The sequence below is a fragment of the Camelus ferus genome, chromosome 6 (genome assembly GCF_009834535.1).
Source record: "Camelus ferus isolate YT-003-E chromosome 6, BCGSAC_Cfer_1.0, whole genome shotgun sequence".
Lineage (NCBI taxonomy): Eukaryota > Metazoa > Chordata > Mammalia > Artiodactyla > Camelidae > Camelus > Camelus ferus.
In genome coordinates this window covers 92287189-92309358 of record NC_045701.1, presented here as the reverse complement: position 1 = coordinate 92309358, position 22170 = coordinate 92287189, and the positions used below count along the sequence as shown (strand labels likewise).

Genomic DNA, 22170 nt, shown 5'->3' with positions numbered 1-22170 from the left:
AACATCACAAAGTTCCACATCCTCTTTTCTAGATGATCTGAACTCTTGGGTAATTTGCGTCTCTAACGAGATCATTCTGACGCTTCCCATACAAACACTGGGGTGGGGTCACACACAGTCACAGGCTCCCTCGCCCGCTCGACAGGACATGTCGAAACTTGCAAATTCACCACATTGTCAACCGTTGAATGGGCAAAGCTTGGCAAGCTTCCACAACCGAATGCACGCATTCCAGGCTCAGTGCTAAGCCCTTGAAAGCTGAAACGCCAACAAGTGCCAGTGCTTTTTGGGCAGAGGAGCTAACGAGGGGACGCGGAACTGATCTTCCAGACTGGACTCACGGGACGTGCTGGGTCTCAGTGTGGAGGAAAGGGGACTATCCGAGGGCTTCGGGAGCAACAGCGAGAGGTGAAAATGCTGGTCTTCCGGGCCTTTGCGCGGCCAGACAGAAAGCCCTCCTCCACATGAGAACAAGCTTTCATTTCTGTCCACTTAGGTGAGGCTATGGACGAGGAGCAAAGCCCCAAACAAGAAAGGCTTCCAAGCAAAGAAACCAGAATCCCGTCAGGACTGCAGTCCTTACGTTATTAAGGAAAAGCCAGATTCCACTGCACAGACAGCTTGATTTGATAAAATGTAGTGGGAAAGACAAACTAAGCTTTTCCTGTTCCCACAGAGGGGCGTTCAGGACCCACCGCTGCCGGGATGTGTCTCTGCTCTGAGCGCCCCGCAGAGCGCACCCAGCTCTGCAGGGTGCAAACGTGCTGCGTCCACACCAGAAATCAAAGGTCCAGAGAAATGCACTGAACACTGGCTGACCGAATAACTTACCTAGTTCAGAGTTCATCAGCAACAGACTGCGGGTGTTGGGGAACCAGCCTTTATACCCGAGTGCGCGCTCACGAGCCCCTCCAGCCTCAAACTCTGCCCCGCTCTCTTGACCCTGCCCCTCCTGCCCCACCCGACACTGTCACGCTCTGTGTTAAAGCAGACCTCAAACACCATGCCGCTCACTTCACCTGGACGTATGCACCATGAAGCAGCGTCCAAACCTTTTTTAGAAACACACAACCACAGCACCGTCACTGCATGTGAGAAAATGAATGATAACTTATCAACAGTCACTGTTTAGTCTCCTCCGATTGTCAAAAATAAATGTCTTTTTACAGGTGGTTTGTCTGAATCAGGATCCAAACAAGGTCTACATACTGCATCAAGTCTCTTTTACTCTCTACCAGTTCCCCCTCCTTTTTTTTAAATCCTAGTTACTCATTGAAACTGGATCATTTGTCTTGTAGAATTTCCAACATTTGGGACCGTAACTCAGGTTATTATTTACACGTGGTCTGTGAACCCCCTCTCAACCCCACAGACACGCTTTGACCTCTTTCCTGTACACTGGCTTTAGGCTTGGAGGCCTCACTAGACCCCAGTCCACTTGTTTGGGTGGGAGCTCCTCGCAGCAGCGCTTCCTCCCAGTCTCAGAGGCGCGCAGGCAGCACCCCACGAGTCAGGAGCGGTCGGCCTGGTCCATCCGTTACGAAGTCCCCTTCAGCCTCCCCACCCACTGGTTCCAGTGGCTGTGGGTGACCATGCCCGGGTCGATTATTTCACTAGGAAAGTGGTAATGTTCTAGCTCCATCACTCCTGCTGCCTCAGCTGTCAGTCTGCTACAGGAAAAATGCCCCTCCACTTAGCTACCCTGAAATACCGTCGCCACAGGGAAGGCAGGAGAGGTGAGCATTCTTTGGAATGTCTCCTTCACTTATCGATTTTCAGGGTAGTGAGCTGGCTGCCCAGCCACATCCCGAGGTGACTCCAAGCCTGTCAGTATCATCATGATCCCAAAGATGTTTGTACACGTGATACATTTTTAACCCACAGCAGTCATTTTGTGTGGCTGAAATGGCTTTCGTCTGTGACCCACGGGAGCCCCTCGAGTTGCCTCCTGCACTGCTCTCACGTGACACCACCCCACCCGGTCTCTGAGCCTCTTTGCTTTTGTACCCCTTGTGCTGTTCCTACCCCAGACCGTGCTTCTCAGAGGAGCCCATGTTCCATTAGTGGGAAGTGCTGTTTAGAATCTCCGGTCCATGCAATAGGGAAGCAAACTGCTACGGGGCTGCCATGCAAACAGACTGAAACGCAGTTTCGTTTAAAAGTGCAAAACCAGTGGGGAGGGCATAGCTCAAGTGGTAGAGCACATGCTTAGCATGCATAAAGTCCTGGGTTCAATTCCCAGCATCTCCACCAAAAAGTAAATAAACCCAACTGCCACCTGCCGCTAAAATAAAATAAGTAATACAGTAATAAAAAATAAGATATTAAAAAAAGAATTGGAGCTAAAAGTGCAAAAACTAAGTTGATAGCAACTTCTACTTTTAACATAAGCATGAATGTTGTTAAATTCAGGCAGGGAAATAATCCTACCCAGTATGGATGTGATATTCAAATTTTCAGGAAGAAAGTAAACACCTACCTGTTATAATACATGTGCTTCCGAAAATTTTTACTTAAAAATTCCTTGTAAAAGTCAGCCATTTCTTCTGCATTCAGTGTTGCTTTTTGACCTGAAAATTAATTTCAATTAATCAAACTTGTTTAATTGGTTCTAAAGAAATTATTAAAGGTAATAAAGGAGTTCAGCACGGTTGCAGGACACAAGATCAATATTCAAGTATCAACCGTATTTCTATACATTTGCAAGAAACAATCTGAAAATGAAATTAAGAAAACAATTCCATTTACAATAACATCAAAAAGAATAAAAGACTTAGGGATAAATTTAAGAAGGGAAGCGTAAGGCTTACACATGGAAACACCACGAAACATAGTCGAAAGAAGTGAAAGACCTGAGCAAATGGAAAGACCTCCCACATCTATGGTTTCAAAGACATAACGCTGTTAGGGTGACACACCCCCGAAAACGGCCCACAAGTTCAGCACAAACCCTATCAAACCTCGGCTGGCCTGGCTGGCTGGCTGGCTGGCTTTCTTTCTTTCTTTCCTTTTCTGCAGAAATTGGTAAGTGGATCCTAAAATTCATATGAAAATGTAAGGAAACCCAGTGGCCAAAACAATCTTGAAAAGGAAGAACATTGGTGGAGGACTTACACTTGTCATATTCAAAACGTACTACAAAGCGACAGTTATCAAGACAGTGTGGTACTGGCAGAAGGACGGACATACAGATCAGCACAACAGCACTTAGATTCCAGAAGTAAACCCCGACATTTGTGGGAAGTGATTTTCCACAAGGGTGCCAAGACAATGCAACGGGGATGGACAGTCTTCTCGACAAACGATGCCTAGGACAACCAGATATCTACATGCAAAAAAAAAAAAAAAAAAGGGCGGGGGAGAAGGTACAGGTCAGTGGCAGAGCACATGCTTAACATGCACAAGGTCCTGGGCTCCATCCCCAGAGCCTGCATTAAAAAAATAATAAATTTTTTTTAAAAAGGATCAATCCCTATCTCACCACGATCAAAATGGCTCAAAGGTCTAAATTTAAGAGCTAAAACTATAAAATTCTCAGAGGAAAACGTGCAAATCTTTATCACCTTGAATTAAGCAATGCATTTTAGTTAAACATGACACCTAAAGCACAGGCAAACAGAGAAAATAGATAAACTGGACCTCATCAAAATGTAGAACTTTTCTGCTTCAAAGAGCACTACTGAGAAAGTGAAAAGATAGCTTATGGAATGTGATAAAATATTTGCAAATCATCCTTCTAATACAGGTTCTAAAACCCAGAGCATGTAAAGTACTCTTACAGTTAGTCAACAATAAAGAGAGAAATAACCCAATCTTAAAATGGGCAAAGGATCTGAATAGACATCTCTCTAAAGGAGACATAGAAATGGCCAAGAAGAACATGAAAAGATATTCAACATCATTAGTCCTTAAGGAAATTCAACTCGAAAAGAGTGAGATACCACTTCACACCCACAAGGATGACTACAATCAAAACCCCGACAATCACAAGTGCTGATGAGGATGTGGAGATTCTGGGACCCTCATACACTACTGGTGGGAATGAAAAACGACTTTGGAAAAACAGCTCAGCAGTTCCTCAAAAAGTTAAACACAGAGTTATCAGTTGACCCCACAATTCCATATACATGATTGTTCATAGCAGCATTATTCATAATAGTCAAAAAATAAAAACAAGCCAAATGTTTGTCCGTCAACTGACAGATAAACAAAATGAGGTATATCCATATAATGGAATATTATTCAGCCATAAAAAAGGAATCTTCGAAGTACTGACACATGCTTCTGAACTGGATGGACCTTGAACACACTCTTTAGTGAAAGAAGGTACACACTGAAGACTGCACTAACGTTACAGGCAGACCTTGGAGATGTTGTGGGTTCCGCTCCAGATCACCACAATGAAGGAAATACTGCAGTAAAGCGAGTCACACAGATTTTCTGGTTTCTCAGTACATATAAAAGTTATGTTTACATTCTACTGTAGTCTATTAAGTTTGCAACAGCATGTCTAAAAAAATACATTCCTTAATTACAAAATACTACTGTTGGAAAAATTGCACCAATGGATACACTCTATGCAGGCTTACCACAAACATTCAATTTATAAAAAACAGTCTCTTCAAAGCACAACAAAGCAGAGCTCAATGAAACGAGGTATGCCTGTATACGATGCCATTTATCTGGGAATGTCCAGAACAAGCAAATCCACAGAAACAAAGTAGATACGTGGCTGTCAGGGGCATGTGGGAGGAGGGACTGTGACTGCCTGCCAGTGGATATGGAGTTTCTTTTTGGGGTGATGAAAATGTTCTGGAATTAGTGGTGATGGTTGTACAATCTTGTGAACACCAAAACCACAGAACTGTACACTTTAAAAGTGTGAACTTTACGGTGTGTGAATTGTATCTCAGTAAAGGAAAAAAGACTTGAGGGGGGAAACACCTTCTTTACCACTAGACCCTAATGGTTATAGGGTAACTAATTTTCCTCACAACTGACACATCCATAGGCGTGGACCTATCCGTGTGTGGTGGGTTTCCTCACTTAGAGACCAATGCTTTCTGAGCTCCTAAGGACCGTGAACTACCGGTGTAGCGATGTCAGATGTTGCCGAACTTGGTTGCATCCTGGGGTGGACAGCAGCCTAACCGTTCCACCTCCAAGTCAGTGAGCACACGCTGAACCAGGTGACACACTAGGTGCTGGAGGGGACTGATGACACAGGGACAGACCCAGTCACCTCTGTGGCAGGAGATGCCAACTGCAGTGCCCACTCTCAGGGCTCCCCCCGCCCCACACTCACACGACTTGAAAGGCCACACAGGACAGGAACCACAGCCTGCCAGTGTCGGGGGAGGGCAGGACCGCACAGCAGCCCAGGGGCCAGTCTCTAGACACCCAGCAATGGCTCAGGGGAAAAGGAATGAGACCACATGGGAGGGGGCACTCTGGCTTGGAAGCCCTAAGCCCCGAACAGGCACCACACCCAGGCTCCTGTACTTCAGAGCAGCCCCACATAGAGATGCCCCCCTCGGGTTCCTCCCAGGGTTTAACCCACTCGCCCCCAACAGGTGTTGTCTCCAAGCAGACGCCATGCTTCCTGGCCGCACAGCCGATGCCAATGCTTCAGCCCCATCTGGGATTCGTGGAGACAGAGGGAGAGCTGGGAGGGGTACCCCAGGGCATGTTTTCACAGAAATGGGAGGGAAAGCAGCCAGCCCAGGACTCACACAGCAGGGAGGCAGATGCTCAGACTGCAGGGCACAAGCAGGTATCCCTCATACAAAGACTGGCGCCACCCCACCAGCCTGGCCATGGGCCTATATGTCGCCTGGACTCCCAATGCCTGAGCAAATGGCCGTTTATTCCAAGTGTCCTGGCTCCTCTGACCCAGCCTCCTGCCACTCCTCAAAACCTCCATCTAGAAGATTCTCTCCCGGACCTCCCTCCAGCTGCCTCCCCTTCAGAGAGGCCTTCTCTGAGGCCTCCGTTTAAACTCCCGCTCCTCCTCACTTCCCTGCTTTTCTCTGCCAGTGGTCAACACACCCAGGAGTGCAGAGTGTATTTACTGAGCTGTTTGTCTGCTGGTCACGCAGGGAGGTCAGCTCTGCAAAGGCAAGACCATGGTTCTGTCTCATCCACACTAGTCCTAGGGACTAGCCCGGAGATGGCAAGTATTCGGAAGTACCTTAATCAATGAACAGATGGCTGCGAAGTGGGGTGAGGGGGGAACAACCAGCTGCCTGAGGGCTTCCAGGGGAGGTGACAGTCAAGCTGGGTCTTGAAGGATGAATACGATCCCACAGGGCAGAGACAGGGGAGGTGCACAGACAGAGGAGAGGCACAGATGTGGCTAAACGCTGAGTGGTGGGGGGCAGGCAGGGCTGGCGCGCCATGAGGGGCCGCAGGTCGGAGACCCCGGCTTCGGGCAGTGAGCGAGCACGCTGGCCCCCGAGCACCAGTGTTTTCTGAGCCAGGAGCGGGTTTCCGCCAGTCTGTTCCCTCCAGCCAGCCTCCCGGCCCATCTCTCCCTGGCCTTCCGCACACAGGAGGAGCTGAAGAGGAGGGACAGGTCCGCCCGGCAGTGGCGGTTAGGGCAGCTCCATGGGGAAGGCGTTCTGTCCCTCCCCGGCTGTACGGTTGAACAGTGGCTCTCAGCCAGAGGCCGCGGTCACCACGGCACCCCTCACAGGCTGCTCTGAGGTGAACTGAGTTGCAGCCTGTGCGGCAGGGGTGGGGGGTGAACGGGGCCCCAAGAGCACACTTGATACCCCGCTGGCAGAACGGCAGGGGTGCCAGGGTCCCGAGGACAGGCCGGGGCCACGGTCAGCGGGTGGTCTACGCTGGTGTGTCACTCAAACGGTCCCAGGCTGACGCCCAGCAAAAAGCAGAAGCGCCGTAAACGTCTGCTGAGGAATTCAGGTTGCACACCTGTCAGCCCTGCAGCGATGAATCTGAGCAAAACTAAGTAAAGAAAGAGCTAAAACGACCCAGCTCACTGCACTCTCGCTGAAAACCCACCACCAGCCGCGTCGACCCACCCGTGGCGCCCGCCCCACCCCGCCCGCATGAACACCTCAGCAGTGAGGGAGCCAGGCGCAGGAGTCCTCCCACGGCACCGCTGAGACCTCATCCGGGACGGGCAGGGTTGAAGCCATGGGCCCTTCCCTCTGCACTTGAAGTCGGCAGCTGTCCTGCACTGCTGCAGAAGCTTCCAGGGAACCTCCAGTGAGCAGGCGGGCCATGCAGCCTTGTCCAATGTGAAGTGACTGAATATTCAGATTCTTCCCATTTTGAGGCAAAGAAGGGTGATGCTGCATGGGACACAGAGTGAGGTCTTCTCCCGTTTTCCTCTAGGACGCTCCGTGGTCATATTTCTCTGCTTCTTGGCATATGTGTACTTCATGCAACTAAGCCCTTCTGGGAAGGGAGCTGGGCATTTTCTACGCCACCAGCAATCGATGAGCAGTGCCCTGTCAACGTGACTCCCGCAGTGCCGAGTCCAGTCACTGAAAACATCCTCACCTTGAGCTCAGTAAGCATAAAATGATGCCTAGGTGCTGTTTTAAAGTGCACTACTAAATTTAGAGTTTGAGCAAAATTCTTTTCTTGTAGTCACATTATGCATCTGTATGTGTCTTATTATTTCTACAAACTTGTTAAGGCTTTTCATAAAGTCCACACTGCCTCTTCCACTGTGCCACAAATGCCCCCTAGTCTGCTGTTCATGTCTGACTGGTTTCCTGGACGCTGACTCCTTTGTCTGCCTGGCCCTCCAGTTTGCTGGGCAGTCTGAGCGTTTCCTGCATCTCGTCTCCATGGGGAAGCCTCGCTCCTTCAACACAACCCCCGCCCCTCAGTCCTCTGCCAGTCCTGGGGCACTCAACTCCCTGCTGGCTGGCCCCGGCCTGGGAAAAGCCTCAGGCTGGCTACTTCCATGAACTAGGGAGGTATAAACTGGGAGGTGGAGGAAGCCTGTCTACAGTAAGACAAGGCTGAAGCAGTGGGGTAGAGAGGGGATTAAATGGGAGGAGGGAGGACGTCCCAGGTCCCTCTAGGTGCCAGCGTCCAAGCGCAGGCCGTGCGTGAGCCCAGCTCTGCCCTGGTCCTGGTCCTGGCCCTGAGCCACATCCGTGTCCCCTCAGCAAACGCTCCTTTCCAGAAGGATACATCACGGGGAGTCTTAACCCATCCCGATGCGGCCAGTTTTCATACTCTTAAATCTTCCCACCTTTACTTTCAAGCAGGGAATCATCACCCCTCCAGATAATGGAGGGTCACTATTATTTTGTTAGACTGTCTATAACCAGGAACGATGTATTTAACTTTTTAATCCACAAAAAATTGATTTTTAATAATTAACTTTTTGATCCATTGGAATACGTGAGTCTAAGTTTATCCTTTCAAGCCGAAAGTAATTAGTTTCTTCAACATCATTCAGTAAACAAAACTCTTCTTCCCTGGGCTCCGTGGGCCCCTGTACTCAGCTGTCAAACTGCACACTCGGGCCCCCGGAGGTGGTGCGCCATCTACCCCCCACTCCTCCCACTGCGGCAGTGAGCGTTTGAACAGCTGGCAGAGCAGGCACCTCCCTTCACGTGTCCTTTCCTCAATCCATTCTTTCCATATTCTGAAATCTAATAAAGGCCTGTCTTTCAAAAGGAATCTCAATGTTATTAAAATAATAAGACCCAAAACAACCTGATGACACGCTGACCGACATGTCTGTGGCCCACACAGCCCAAAGCCTCGCCGGCCAGGGTGGCCAGGACAGCGCGGGGCGAGCGAGCTGAGGGCCACTGTGCGAGGGGAGGTCGGGCAGGCCCCTGGAACCCGACTCCCCAGGTCAGGACCCAGGCCGCTCCACGCACTCGCTGTGCAATTTTGGTCAAATACCCTGCCCTCAGGCTCCTCATCTGTAAAATGGTAAAAGTAACAGCACTTACTTCACTAGGTCATTGCAGGGAATAAAACAGAATGTTTAGGCAAGGACTTGGCACAGCACCAGCACAGCCCAGCCCAGAGCTGTGTGTAGACACAAGAGCCCGGCCTCGTGACAGTGCTGCCTGAGAAAGCCTTCCCGCCACCCAGCACCTGCCTGGCCAGGGCTCAGTGAGCTGGAGGAGGGTCTGATGCGAGTGTGTAAATGTGAGATAGAATGCCTTGGTTGCACCTGTTTGCGGCTTAGCTTTGTATTTGAAAAAAAAAAAAAGGAAATAAACTTTAAAATTATTTGTCACCATAAAAATGAAACAAAAATGTAAAAATGTATTGCCCAGCAAAAACCCAAACAACCTGCTAGGACACAGCACCCTTTCCTGCTCGCTCCTGCCCTCCCAGACTCTGGATGCGGCCCGCGCCGCGGACAGCAAGGGGCTACTGCGTCTTCCCCAGCTTTGCACTCCAAACGCACCCAGGCCAGACCAAGTCGGCAGGGAGACAGGTGACACCTTAGCCCAACAAAGATCTGGCTTTTGGAGTCAGTGGCCTCCGATTGTTCATCAGAATGTTTCATCAGCAGACACCTGTTTAGCAAACAGTATGATGTGTCACCAAGGTCTAACACCAACCCCAAGAAAAAATTATTCAAGTGCACTAGACTTTCCATCCAGAAAGGAAGGACGGCATGGTAGGCAGGGGGAACAGAGTGAAGGCACATCAAGCACAAAGCACGGGAACCAGACGTGACAGGTGAGATGGGCAGGGGCCGGCAGCCCTCGGTCTAGATGGAGGAGCATGGCTGCCACTCTGCAGTCAAAGGAAATCTAAAAACCTAAGCCAGTGGCCAATGTCACATCTGCATTTTGGGTAGAACATCTGCCCACAGCACAAAGAATGGATTTAAGGCAGGAGCTGATAAACTACAGCCTGTAGGCCAAAACTGGCCTACCACCTGTTTTTGTAAATAAAGTTTTATCGAGACACATTCATGCCCATTAATTCATATATTTTCTATGGCTACTTTCACAGGACAACAGCAGAGTTGAGTCACCGAAGCAGAGACCTAACATGGTTCAGAAAGACCAAATTATTTACTACCTAGCCCTTCACAGAAAGTTTGTTGACCCCTGATTTAGAGACTGGGGGCAAGGGAACCAATTAGGAAGTTACTGTAGTAGGCAGAGAATTAACAAGGGCCTGAATTAAAGCAACATTTAAAGGACAAGGAGTAGAGGGAGTGCTGAGAAATGTCTAAGAGATGAAGGGGGAGTCGGGGGAGGCTCCCAGGATGACTCCCAGTTTCCAGCTCTTGGGTGGTGGGACCATGAACTGCCATCAGGAATCCAGGAGCAGGAGCCAGGGTGGGAGAGACAGAGGCTGCAAAAGCCATAGGACCTCAGGATGTAAGTCCAAAGGTCGGAAAGAGTCATCCATGAAGACCAAAAATAATGAGGAGGCTGACCTCACCCAGAGAGAGAGGAGGGAGCAGGAGGGGGACAGACGTCCACCTCGCTGAAGACACCCTCAGGGCACCTGCCCCAGGGGGCCGGGACTTGCCCCTGAACTTGGTCTACTTCACTCAACATCTTTTCTTTTTATCTTCTCATGTAGCTACTCAAACAATAACAGTGCTGGCAGACAAAGAGCAAATGAACTGACCTGATTCAGCTCTCAGTCCCAGGCCTTTAGCTTTTAGTCTTGAGTGAATAAATTCTTCTTTTTCCTGAAAGAAAACAGCTATCAGAATCCCTTTCTAGGTGGGGAGGGTGTGGCTCAAAGAGGTAGAGCACATGCTTAGCATGCACGAGGTCCCAGGTTCGATCCTCAGTATCTCCTCTAAAAAAAAGCAAATAAATGAGTAAACTTAACTACCTCCCTCTCCACCTCTTTGTCTGTCCCTCCATCTCTTCTGGAGGGGCTGGATGTGGGTTTCCCAAGAAGTGGCCCATCTCACAGCCTGTTTGAAACCATCTGAACTTGGTTAGAAGTTTCACGCTTGAAAGAGGATTTGAAAATGAGATGTTTAATGAACTTTCGGAGGTACTGCATGTTTGTAAATCCACAGAATAAGATAAACACACTCCATTTGACTTGGCCCGCAGAAATGGATAAACACCTATTGCCTCGAAGTCTTTCTTCTGGAATTAGAATATTTATGCTTCTTTCTCATGTACTTTATCGACGAGTAGGCTCTTAAGGATTCTGAATTCTCAGAAGAATAACAGCACATCCCAGAAGCACACAAGACACGCACATGTGAAAGACAGAGTTGTAGTTCTGGCTCTGCTACGTCCTGCATTTCCCTGAAGGTCTCAAGATCTGTGATTCTACTAATGACCAATATTTCTTCTGTACAGTTACATGTTGATTCTAAAATTACATACATATGAACATATACCCGTACATGTACACAGGGGAGAGAGACAGACGCTATCAAACTTAAGGCAAAGCATATACTAAGGATGTAGCGCCCCCAAGTGGCCAACTGTATCATTTTCCCATTCTAACATGAAACCTAGACTTACCTTATGAAAAGTCAAATTCTGGTTTGCCCAGAACTGTTGGTTCCATTCTTGTGTTTCTTGTCTTAATTCTCTCAGCTTTTGTTCTAATGGTGATTCATTTTCAGGGATGTAAAAGTGAACAGGTCGAAGGTTTGAATATTTATCTGGGGGTCCTATCCAATCATGGCAAGATTTTCTCGGAGGGCAGAATCTTGAGATCTTTAACAAAATACATGGGATTAATATACAACTAAGAAAAACCCCAGTATTATAAGATGAACACTCGGGGTTTATTAAAGACCCACGTTAGCTTCCTCTTTTGAAGACTATGTGCCAGGGAATATCAAAATTAAAAGAACTGTAATGAATATCATTAACACTATATCAAACTCGTTCAACAGCGGTGCTGGACTAAGTTAACATCCTACGGCAGAAAAACAATGTCAACCTGTACTTTGCACCACAGACAAAACTTAACTCAAAAAGAATCAAAGGCCTAAAATGTAAAACTATAAAACCTCTAAAACACAATAAAAATTTTACAACCTCACATTAGGCAAAGATTTCTCAGATACAACACCAAAAGCACAATCCACAACACAAGAAACAGATGAACTGGACTTCACCAAAGTTAAAATTTTCTGCTCTCCTAAAGACACTACAAAGAAAATGAAAACACCAACCACGGACTGGGAGAAAATATATGTAAAGCTGTAAAAAGGACTTGTTTCCAGAACATACGAAGATTTCTCTAAACTCCATAATAAGAAAACAAACACCCCAATTATAAAACGGGCAAAATATCTAAATAAAAGTTTCTCTGAAGAAGTTATACAGACGGCAAATAAGCACATAAAAAATGCCCAACCTCATTAGTCATTAGGGAAATGCAAATTAAAACCATGATGAGATACCACCACATGCTTATTAATACGGCTAAAAAAAGCCACAAAAAAATCTGCCAAAATGAGTGCTGTCAAGGATGTAAAACAATCGAGCTCTTAAACGTTGCTTGTGGGAATGCAAAACGGCACAACCACTTTGGAAAAAAGGTTGGCAGTCCACCATGAAAAATTAAACACACACTCAACATAAACCCAGCCACCCCTCCCTCCCCAGGTTATTAATCCAAGACACATGGATATGTATGTTCACACAAAACCCTGGATGTGACTGTTTAAAGTGGCTTTTTTTATAGCTGCCCAAATCTGGAAACAGCCCAAGAGCCCTCCCCCTGCTGCATGGTGAGGCCATGTGGTGGGCACTCCTCCACCAGAGGGACCAAAGGCAACGCGGTGAACCTCCCATCACCGTGAGGCCACACCCTGGATGGTTCTGGTCACAAAGCATCCGGGGAAGCCAGGTGCGTGTGGAGGAAGGGGCTGACCATAAAGGGATTCTCCGGGGCAGTAAACGTGTTCTGTGTCCTGAATTGTGGTGTACATGTTTGTCAGGAGTGAATTTTCCTGGCTGCGGACTGGACTTCCATAAACCTGACACTAAACTAAAAAGATGAGCTGAGTAATCAAAGATTAGCTCTCCATTTGCTTGCCAGGAGACCAATGTAACCACAGTTCACGAGGGGAAATAACAGTCAATCTGGAAGTTTCTTGTATCTTACTTGTGAAAAAGCAAGCTCTACTGAACCCGCCTCCCACATCCAGAGCAAGGGTACCCCCACCCGCCCTGCCTCTGTGAACAACCAGAAAACTACTCAGCAACAGGAGTGGGCCACCGACAGGTGCAACGCAGAGGACCTCAAAATAATACACGGAGTGGAAGAGCCCGGCACCAAAGACGACGTGATTGCACATGTGTGACATTCTAGAAAAAGTAATCAGGTCAAGGCGGAGCGCATGGCTCAAGTGGTGGAGCACGAGCTGAACAGGCATGAGGTCCTGGATTCAATTCCCGGTACCTCCTGTAAAAAAGTAAATAAACCTAATTACCTCCCTCCTCCCACCAAAATAAAATAATTAAATTAATACAATAATGAATAAATAAAATATTTTTTAAAAGTAATCAGATCAGTGGTTGCCCGGAGTGAGGGGTGGAGTGATGTTACACATCTTACTGGAGTGGTGACTGCAAGGATTTACACGTTTGTCAAAACTCATCAAATGTACACTCAAAATGGGTGCACTAATTTTAGTATATATAAATTACAACTCAATAAAGTCAATTAAAATTATAAAGACAAAAAATTACCACATCGAACAGTTCTTTTGCATTTAGAGGGCACTTCATTCAGGGTATTTCAGTACTTCACTACCACCATTATAAGCTGCCACTTCCAAGGAACTAAAAACAGAGATGCAGGTTTGCAAAATTTAAGATAAGACAGTTCTTATCTTAGACTTGGCTGCTTACTGACAACTTGAAAAATGTAGAAATAATAGCTAATAATTTCACAAATTAATGCAGCTAACCTGGTACAGCTGTGCATTTTGCAATGTCTCACGTGGTGGGAGCATCACAGAGCGAAGGAGGGACCAAGGAGAAGCTCTACTCTGCCTGTAGCCTGAGCCTTCCTGTCCCCAGTGTGGGTCTGACCCTCTCTTAGGTCCCTGGACTAAACCCTTAACAACTAGGGTAAAGAACCAAGTGTAGACTGATAGGGGAAACCAAGTCACTCTTGAGGAAACACAGCTTGTGCGTTTTCACTTTGACAGCCACCACTAATCACCACCAACGCACACCGAGCAGCCTAAGAACTTGGCGTTAACTGAAGGAGAGTGCTAATTGCAGACCTGCCCGGCGGCACTCCTTGTCTCGGATGCTAGGAGCCTCCTAAGTCTTCTAAATTCCCAAGCAGCCTAAAAACAGAAAGAATGTAAACAGGACAAGGGTAGCAGTGGGTCTGGTTGGGGGCGGGTTACAGGGCTCAGAGCCCACAGAGAACACTTCGGGATGCTGCGTCAGCTCTGGTCACTCCTGAGTTCAGCAGGTCGTTAGGTTACAAAATATGCAGGGGCACCCACTCACGCAAAAAGCTTGAACACACACCTGAGAACACAGCTTCCTTTTTTTACTTTTTTTTTTTTTTTGCAGAAATCAGTACACTTTCCCTAAACTCAATATTGTTTATTTTTTTTTTAAGGTAAAATTTGCACACAATGAAACAGACAAATCTTTAGATAGCTTCTGAGTTGTAACACATTACAGCTCTCCCTTCAGGACAACACTGGCACGTATTTTATTACAAATCTGTCATGTTTAGCTCAGCATCAGAATGCTTACTATTTAGAAAATTATTTTGAGTCTAGAATAAGCGAATGGGCAGGAAATGTTGAAAAGTATATATGATTCCCACAGACTTTCGAGATATTTTTAGAAAACTATCTTTTAAAATAAATTCAAAAATTTAAGGATCCTTGACAGATTAAGTAAAATACAGCGTTTGAATGGGGGAAAAATGGATAGAAAACGTTCAATCACTGAAAAGAAGCTGTATAGTAATAAGTTAAAATTCTGGTGACAATTGTCACTAAGTGGAGTGCTCCCTAAAATTCACCCAAATTTACAGAGCACTGATGGAGCTTAGGCTGGAGGAGGCCCCGGGGACATGAGGAAGGGTCCTGCAGGCCTTCTCGGGAGCAGACGTGGGGAACCTACACTCGGAGAGGGCGGAGAGGACAGAAGTCGTCCTCAGCGGCTGGTGGGGGTGGCATGGGGGGAGAGTAGGGGCTGCAGGGACAGAAGAATGAGGAGAAGGCAGGGGACGGTGGTGAGGAGCCAGACAGAGCTGCCCTCTGGGCAGTAGCCGCTAGAAAACGTTTAATATGGCTGATGAGCAGCACACACTTTACAAGTAATGATAAAATACATGACACTCCTTCTTGTGAATCCCACGCAGCTAAGCAAGTCTCACAAAGCTTTCGTTAACTTTTAACAATAGCTTTAGTGAGAGATAATTCACATACTATAAAATTAACCCTTTTAAAGTAGAGCTGTGCAACCATCACCATTAATTCCAGAACGTTCCATCCCTCCAAAAAGAAACCCGGTGCCCAAGGGCCTGGCGGCCATGACTCTGCCTGGGGCTCTGTGGGTCTGCTTGTTCTGTACATTTCACGTAAACGGGATCACACAAGTATGTGCTTTCTGGGACTGACGTCTTTCACTTAACGTGATTTCAAGGTTCAACCGGTTGCAGCATGCGTCAGCCCATTTCTTTTTATGGCTGGATGACAGTCCATAGGATGGATATAAACACTTTTTATTTACCTGTTTATCAGCTGAGAACATTCGGGTTGTTTCCACTTTGGGGCTATTTTAAACAATGCTGTCATGAACATTCGCGTATTGATTTTTGTGTAGACATCTGTCTTCATCTCTCTTGGGTGTAAATATAGGCGTTTCCAAAGTGTCTGCACTATTTTACATTGCCCCCAGCAACGTAACCAGCTTCTCCACATCCTCGCCAACACTTGCTGCTGTCCGTTGTCTAACTCATGGCCACCCTAGTGGGGATCAAGCGGCATCTTGCTGTGGCTCTTTTGCTGATTTTTGCTAAGTTTGGTGCAAATAGCCAAAACCTGGCTGCAGGTGACTAACTAATAGGCGTACTTGGGACACAAAGGTGATTTCATACTAAGTAGGGTGAACAAGACCCACGTCAGACTCACCCATTGCCAACACACAGCGATTTCTTTGATAAACATGGATAGCAGTTTTGGAGACTAGAAGATTATTCCCTCAGTTCTGGTCTGTTCACAACGTGATGTCAACAGACAAGGTATCCCTCTTAATTTACTCCATGTGACAGCTGACCCTTGAACAATGTGGTGATCAGGGGTGAGGACCCTCCATGTACTTGAAAACCCATGTACAACTCTACAGCCAGCCCTCCAGATCCCAGGTCCCACACCTGCAGATTCAACCAACCTGGGGGTATGTGGTTCTATAGAAAAACTCTGAGCATAAGCAGACCTGTGCAGTTCAAACTCATGTTGTTCCAGGGTCACCTGCAACAACATTTCTCCTTCACTTTCCTAAGTCTAGACAATTAACAAACCAATAAATCAAACCCTGACTGGGAGCATTTGCCCATTTGCATGGTGCAATTACTTACACCACGGATAATTTCAAGCCCGCAAAATGATGTTACTGAACAAGGAGTTGGAAAGAGATGCACAGAAATACCATTGTATGCTCTCTCTACCATACAGGGTAACAGATGCAAATAACCTCAAAAGCAGAGATAATTATAATTTAATTTTTAGTAAAGGAGGCAAAACTTCCCCTCTACCCTCTTAGAATCCCCAAATGGGCCTAAGAGTTAAATTAACACAAGACAGATTAACAAAAGAAAAACATAGATTTTTCACATGCATATGGGAATCCCCATAGGAAAATGAGGACCCCCAAAAAGCAGATAGGCCCAAGTGCCCATATACTAGGCTGAACAAGAAGTCGCCATTGTGGAAAAGTGACTAAAATGTACGGTGAGACTAACCGTAAGTGTTACTTTAAACAATCTGTTTTCACAGACTTCTTTCAGTCTCTGGTGGTGAGAATGCTTCTTTCCTCCTGATTTAGGGAAGGCAGCTTTCACACAGGAGTTTTACCTTCTGCTTTAGGAAGAAAAGAGCAGGCCGGAGCACCCTCTTTGCACCTGCTGCTCTTCCAGTGCCTTTAGCTCAAAACAATCTTTTTGCCAAAGAGGACTATTTTAGGGTGGCTGGTTCTGTCCTTCAGCACTCTAGAAAGCTAAACCTTATCCCATTATTTAAAGTGCCTGAAAGTGTTTTAATTTTCCTAAAGATATTTATGAGGACATAGTTGAAACTTAACAGAATATCCAAAATCATCAACATAATTTTAAAAAGTTTAATTATGTTTCCTATAGTTAATGTCTTGTAGGAGCAAACAAATATAAGTGTGTGTATATTAGAAAAACAGTAAGGAAATCTTTTCTTAAAGAAAACATTTCTAAAATTCTCTGCAGTTTTTACCATAAGAATTCTGTCCAATTAGCCTCATTTCCATGCAATAAACATTAGCAAGCTCTGCTGCTTCTGATACTTTTTTTAATATCATCTTCAGACTTCTGGAGGATGAAGCTGCTAGAATTAAGATCTTCTACCCATTTTACGTTAGTTTATTTCATGACTGATGCAAATATTTTTACTCAGGTGATTTTCTCGCAGCTGCAGAAGTTGCTAGAGCCTACAGCTGATGACCAAGGGAGTCAAACACTGTCTTTTGAGAAGCCTTCTTCTCTGGCCGAGGGAATAAGTCCACGGAATTCCAGGCCCAAGCAACACTGAAGCCTGGCACCCCCACCCCTGGCCCTTTACAGGTAGCTGTTCCCAGGTCTGGAGCGGGAGCTGAGGGCTCCAGCTCTGTAATCAGCTGGTGTAAGCAGCTCCAGCTGCCTCCAGGATGCCCCCACTCCCACTCCTCCAGCCTGCAGCCAAAGTAATCTCCCCAAAACAGTCACTCTCACGGCGATACTCCTCCCCTTAAAAACCACCAGTGACTACTCATTACCCTCAGGATAGTCTAAAATCCTCACTGTGGTCTCGCAGACCAGCCGCCCCACCTCTCCTTCCTTCTCCACCCACACAACTTCCTCTAATGACTGGGGACAGCTGGCCTCTGCCCAGCCTCCGCCCTTCCTCGGGAGGAAACACGGCTTCCTCCACTTCCTTGGCTTCCTTGCTCTGAATCCCGCTCCTCAGTGGTGTCTCCAGGGTGTCCTGAGCCCCCAGCAGACTGCAGGCCCATGGGAGCAGGTGGTGACAAGCACTTGTTAGAGGAATATTCTTCGTAGTTCTTAAAAATCTTTCCGGTTCACCTCCTCTATGTCTATGCAAAGAAATCCACTTCATCTTCAGAAACTCTGACTTATAGGAATGACTTGGGGGAGAGACACCTGACAAAGTTTAACTGGGATACTGCAATTACTGATAGTAACATAAGAATGTCGAGAAGTTCTGAGCGAGACAGAAGCCATTGCTGCCAAGTGTTCTTTACATAACTGCTTGCTGTTGAGTTTCTAGGTCTTCCAGGAGACTTTCAAAGGCGCTGCGTGTTCTGGAGTGTGACGTGCACATGGTGGAAGAACAGGGAGGCACTGGTGCAGGTGGACGGGTCAGAGCTGCAGGGGACTTGGGGAGCCAGGCTGACCGGTTGCCAGAGGGGCACCAAAGCGGGGGAGAAGTTGAGACACAGCTGTCACCTCTTCGTGGCCACTGCTGCTGCAGGTCATAGAGGACACAGTTCACACCCCACACCAGCCTACTGCACCTGACCAACCAGTTCAGCATGGCTAATTCTTCTGCATTCATTTCTTCTTGCAGATCTTTGATCATTTTTACTTTTGACTCGTACTTCCAAAGAGTGTCCCTCGCGGGGTCACTGGGAAGCAGGGTTGAGCCTTAAGAGGCTCAGCCAAAGTGGAAACATCCCAGATGAAAGGCCAGCAAGTCCCCCGGAAAGGACTGAGTTCATCCCTCGTGTGTGAAAGTGGCAGGGCCCTGCTGGTTGGGAGACATCCTGGCCTGCTACCTAAGCCCTGAGACCATGCTTCTCAGCATCAGGACTGAAACATATTGACCTGATACAGGCTGACTTAAGAATCCTTTTTAGAAAGCACAGGCAGGACTGTCACACAAAGATCTTTAACGTTTTACCCACCATTCTAAGAACAATACACTATAACCATGTTTCCCTTTAAAAAAAAAAAACAAACCTTACTTTTCTGCAAGTATTTTTGGACTTCTCCCCCAAAGCCTGTGCATCTGCGATGTTTAGATATTCTTAGAAACTGAAGGAGATTCACACAAAGGGACCCAGTGAGTGGAGACAGAAACAGAGCCAGCCTGGGCCCACTGCTGTGAACATTCGCTGCAAGACAGGGCTCCTTCCCCTGCTCTAAGCAGGCTGAGGGGGCTGCAGAGCTGCCGGGGGTCAGCCCTGCCAGCAGCAAGGGGACAGGGCGGCAGACTTCACCCTAGCTGCACATGTTTACCTGTTTTACCACCTTCCAGAACAGCACCCCACCTCTTCTTACAGGAAATTCTGAGGAAGTCATAACACACATAACAAAGCAAGCTCAAAGAGGAGCCAGGGCTGTCCACTTACTTTTCCATATTTATCTCTGAGTTATTACTTATAAACTGCTTTATAGTTGACACGTGAACTTTGCGACCCAACTCTCGGAGTCCCCTCCATTTCCCACTATAATTCGAGAGACTTTATCTTCAATGATGGCAGAGGTAGTTTCTCTGCTCTCCCCTATAAGCATATATTCTGTCTTTGTTCCCGCAACAACTGCTATTTAAAAGGGAGGAGAAGGGGCCTGGGGGAGGAAGTCCTTCTGTAAAAGGACAAATCCCTCTGAGGTTTGAATAAGCACCATAATTTATTCTTACAGCAAAAGCACGGAGCGCACAGTCTCCTGGGCTCGCCGTGGCCGGGATGCGGTGGGGAAAGCACACAGACCTAACAGTTCCGCTGAGGACTGTGTCTGTTCCTACTTGTCAGACGGAGTTACCATTACTGGGGGGGGGGGAGGTGAACCTTCCAGCTCTTTCTCTTTAACTGTGAACTGCCAGGCTGGGCAGCCCGAGCCCGGGCCTGTCCCCTGCAGGCCCAGCCCGGCTCTCCCTCCCTCCCCCTCCCTTTAGGGCAGGCTCCTGAGCTCCCCTGACATGCGCCCACCCTGGGGCCTCTCCTAGGAGGAGAAGCGGGGATTGGGAGTGGGAGATCTTGCTCCCTGGCCCCTCTCCCAGAAGTGCGGGTATGTAGCACAAAGGTCCTCTCTGAGGGCAGGCTTCACTGCCCGCCGCTGGGAAACCACCGGCAACAAGGACAGGAACGACAATGCTGCCAGGAGCTGCTGTTCTCGGCGCTTCCTGGTCTAGAGCCCTGACTCTTCTGGAGTGGGAACTGAGAGCCTTTCCCTGCTGGAGGGCTGGAGGCCCCAGCCTCCCATCCTAGACGGATGCAGACAAATCAATCGGCACACCAAATCCAGCAGAACGTAAGAGGACCAGTGTGTCAGGACCAAGCTGGGTTTATACTAGGAGGGTAAGGTGGGTTTAACATCAGAAAAGCAATCACCAATGAAGAAGCCTTCTCAAAAACAAAAAAGGCAAATCTGAATGTAGTCAAGGCTCTAGAAGGAACATGTTAAACTGCACCACGGGAATGGAATCAGTAGAATCAGGCTGAGGGAAACTAAAGCATACACACCCTCAGCGCCCACAGATAAACTGCTGTAAGTAAAGGAAGGGACAGAGGTAAAACCTAAGAAACCTGGAAGCCCATCAGCCAACCACCACGTGCAGACCTTACGTGGGTCCTGACAGACGCAGACTGTGAAAGAAAGCACCTCTGACATTTGTACGACAGTGGAAGACATTTACATTGGAAATTTGCTGGAATTAAGAATTGTTATAATTCTTTATAGATGTGACAATGGCATTATGTCTATACATTATATATATCTCTGTATATCCGTATCTTTTAAAGATACACACTGAAATACTTAAGAGATGCCACCACATTATCTGGGAAGGGGGACTGGATGGGGGTAAGGATGAAACAGACAGCCATGAGTGGGTAACTGTGGAAGCAGGGTACTGGATACATCATAATTCTTTACATTCTTCTATCTTTGTACGTTTTAAATTCCCCATAAATAATAACAACAAAAAAAACAATAAATCAGTGTAATTCTCCATATTAACAGAACATACAACAAAAAAAACAATAAATCAGTGTAATTCGCCATATTAACAGAACAGAGGGAAATCATGTAATCATTTAAGTAGATGAAGAAAAAGCACTCAGTAATGTTGGAACACTGGACTGAGAGAGTGAAAACCCTGATTTTAGTCCTGACCCTGTTCTGTGATACCAGGCAGGTCACTTTTCCTCTCTGGGCCTCAATTTCCTCATCTTTATAATACAGTTAAATGACATGGTTTTTAAAATCCTCCCACCTCTGCTTTAATTTGTTTTCCTACTAATTATTGAAAACCTTTTAAATACTAGATATATCCACATTAACCTTAAAATCCTATGACTAGATCTCTCACCAGTTTCTCATTTATCTTGAGTTTCAACTTCTTCCTATGAGATTTATTCCAAACCTAAACTTGGGGATTTTGGAGGTCATGCTCCTTAATGAAAATGTAAGCAAAATACGACACCAGTAGTTCCATTATGTGTTATTTGTAAATATTACCTCTCCATGCTGAGGGCCTGTTTCTTTTTTTTTTTTAATACAAAAATTACTAGAAGAAAATTTTCAGTTCATCATCCTTTGGATAAAGGAACTATATCATGTATATTCCTCATGTGTAAGCCTTAGGATCTTGAAGAAATTATTCAATCTTACTGTGTTTAAGTTTCCTCATCTGTAAAAATGGGATGAAAAAAGTGCCTAATTGACAGAATTTTGAGGCTTAAATAAATTGAAATGTATAAAGCTCTCAGAACAGTGTATGCAAGTGCTTGATAAATGTTAACTATGACTGTAAATGTCAATGAAAGTCACGGCTACAAATATTCATGCATGTACTGTAACTGTGTCCCTAACTTGTGAGCTTATTAGACCTGCCCTTAAGGGTCCTGATGTTATATCTCAAGAAAGCTGGGGGGAGAAAAAACAACTAGACAAACCAAGAAAATAAGTAAATGTCCTGATGTCCAGACTGCATCTGGACCAATTCCATCAGAATCTCTGGGGGTGGGCCCCAGTATTTTT

The 22170-nt window shown here is 46.6% G+C and overlaps 1 protein-coding gene across 2 annotated transcripts in view; it reads right to left on the bottom strand.

The window, feature by feature from the left end:
- The window catches only part of LOC106728551 (cytochrome c oxidase assembly factor 8), a 30961-nt gene that overhangs the window by 6301 nt on the left and 2490 nt on the right, over positions 1–22170 (bottom strand). For both annotated transcript variants that reach the window (XR_004320964.1, XM_032482792.1), the window contains exons 2-4: positions 11469–11666; positions 10603–10666; positions 2480–2570 (exon numbers count right to left, since the gene is read on the bottom strand). Coding sequence is in view for 1 of the 2 variants with exons in the window: in XM_032482792.1 (XP_032338683.1) it covers positions 2480–2570; positions 10603–10666; positions 11469–11666 (353 nt within the window). In the remaining variant the exon portion in view is untranslated. The remainder of the gene's footprint in view (positions 1–2479; positions 2571–10602; positions 10667–11468; positions 11667–22170) is intronic.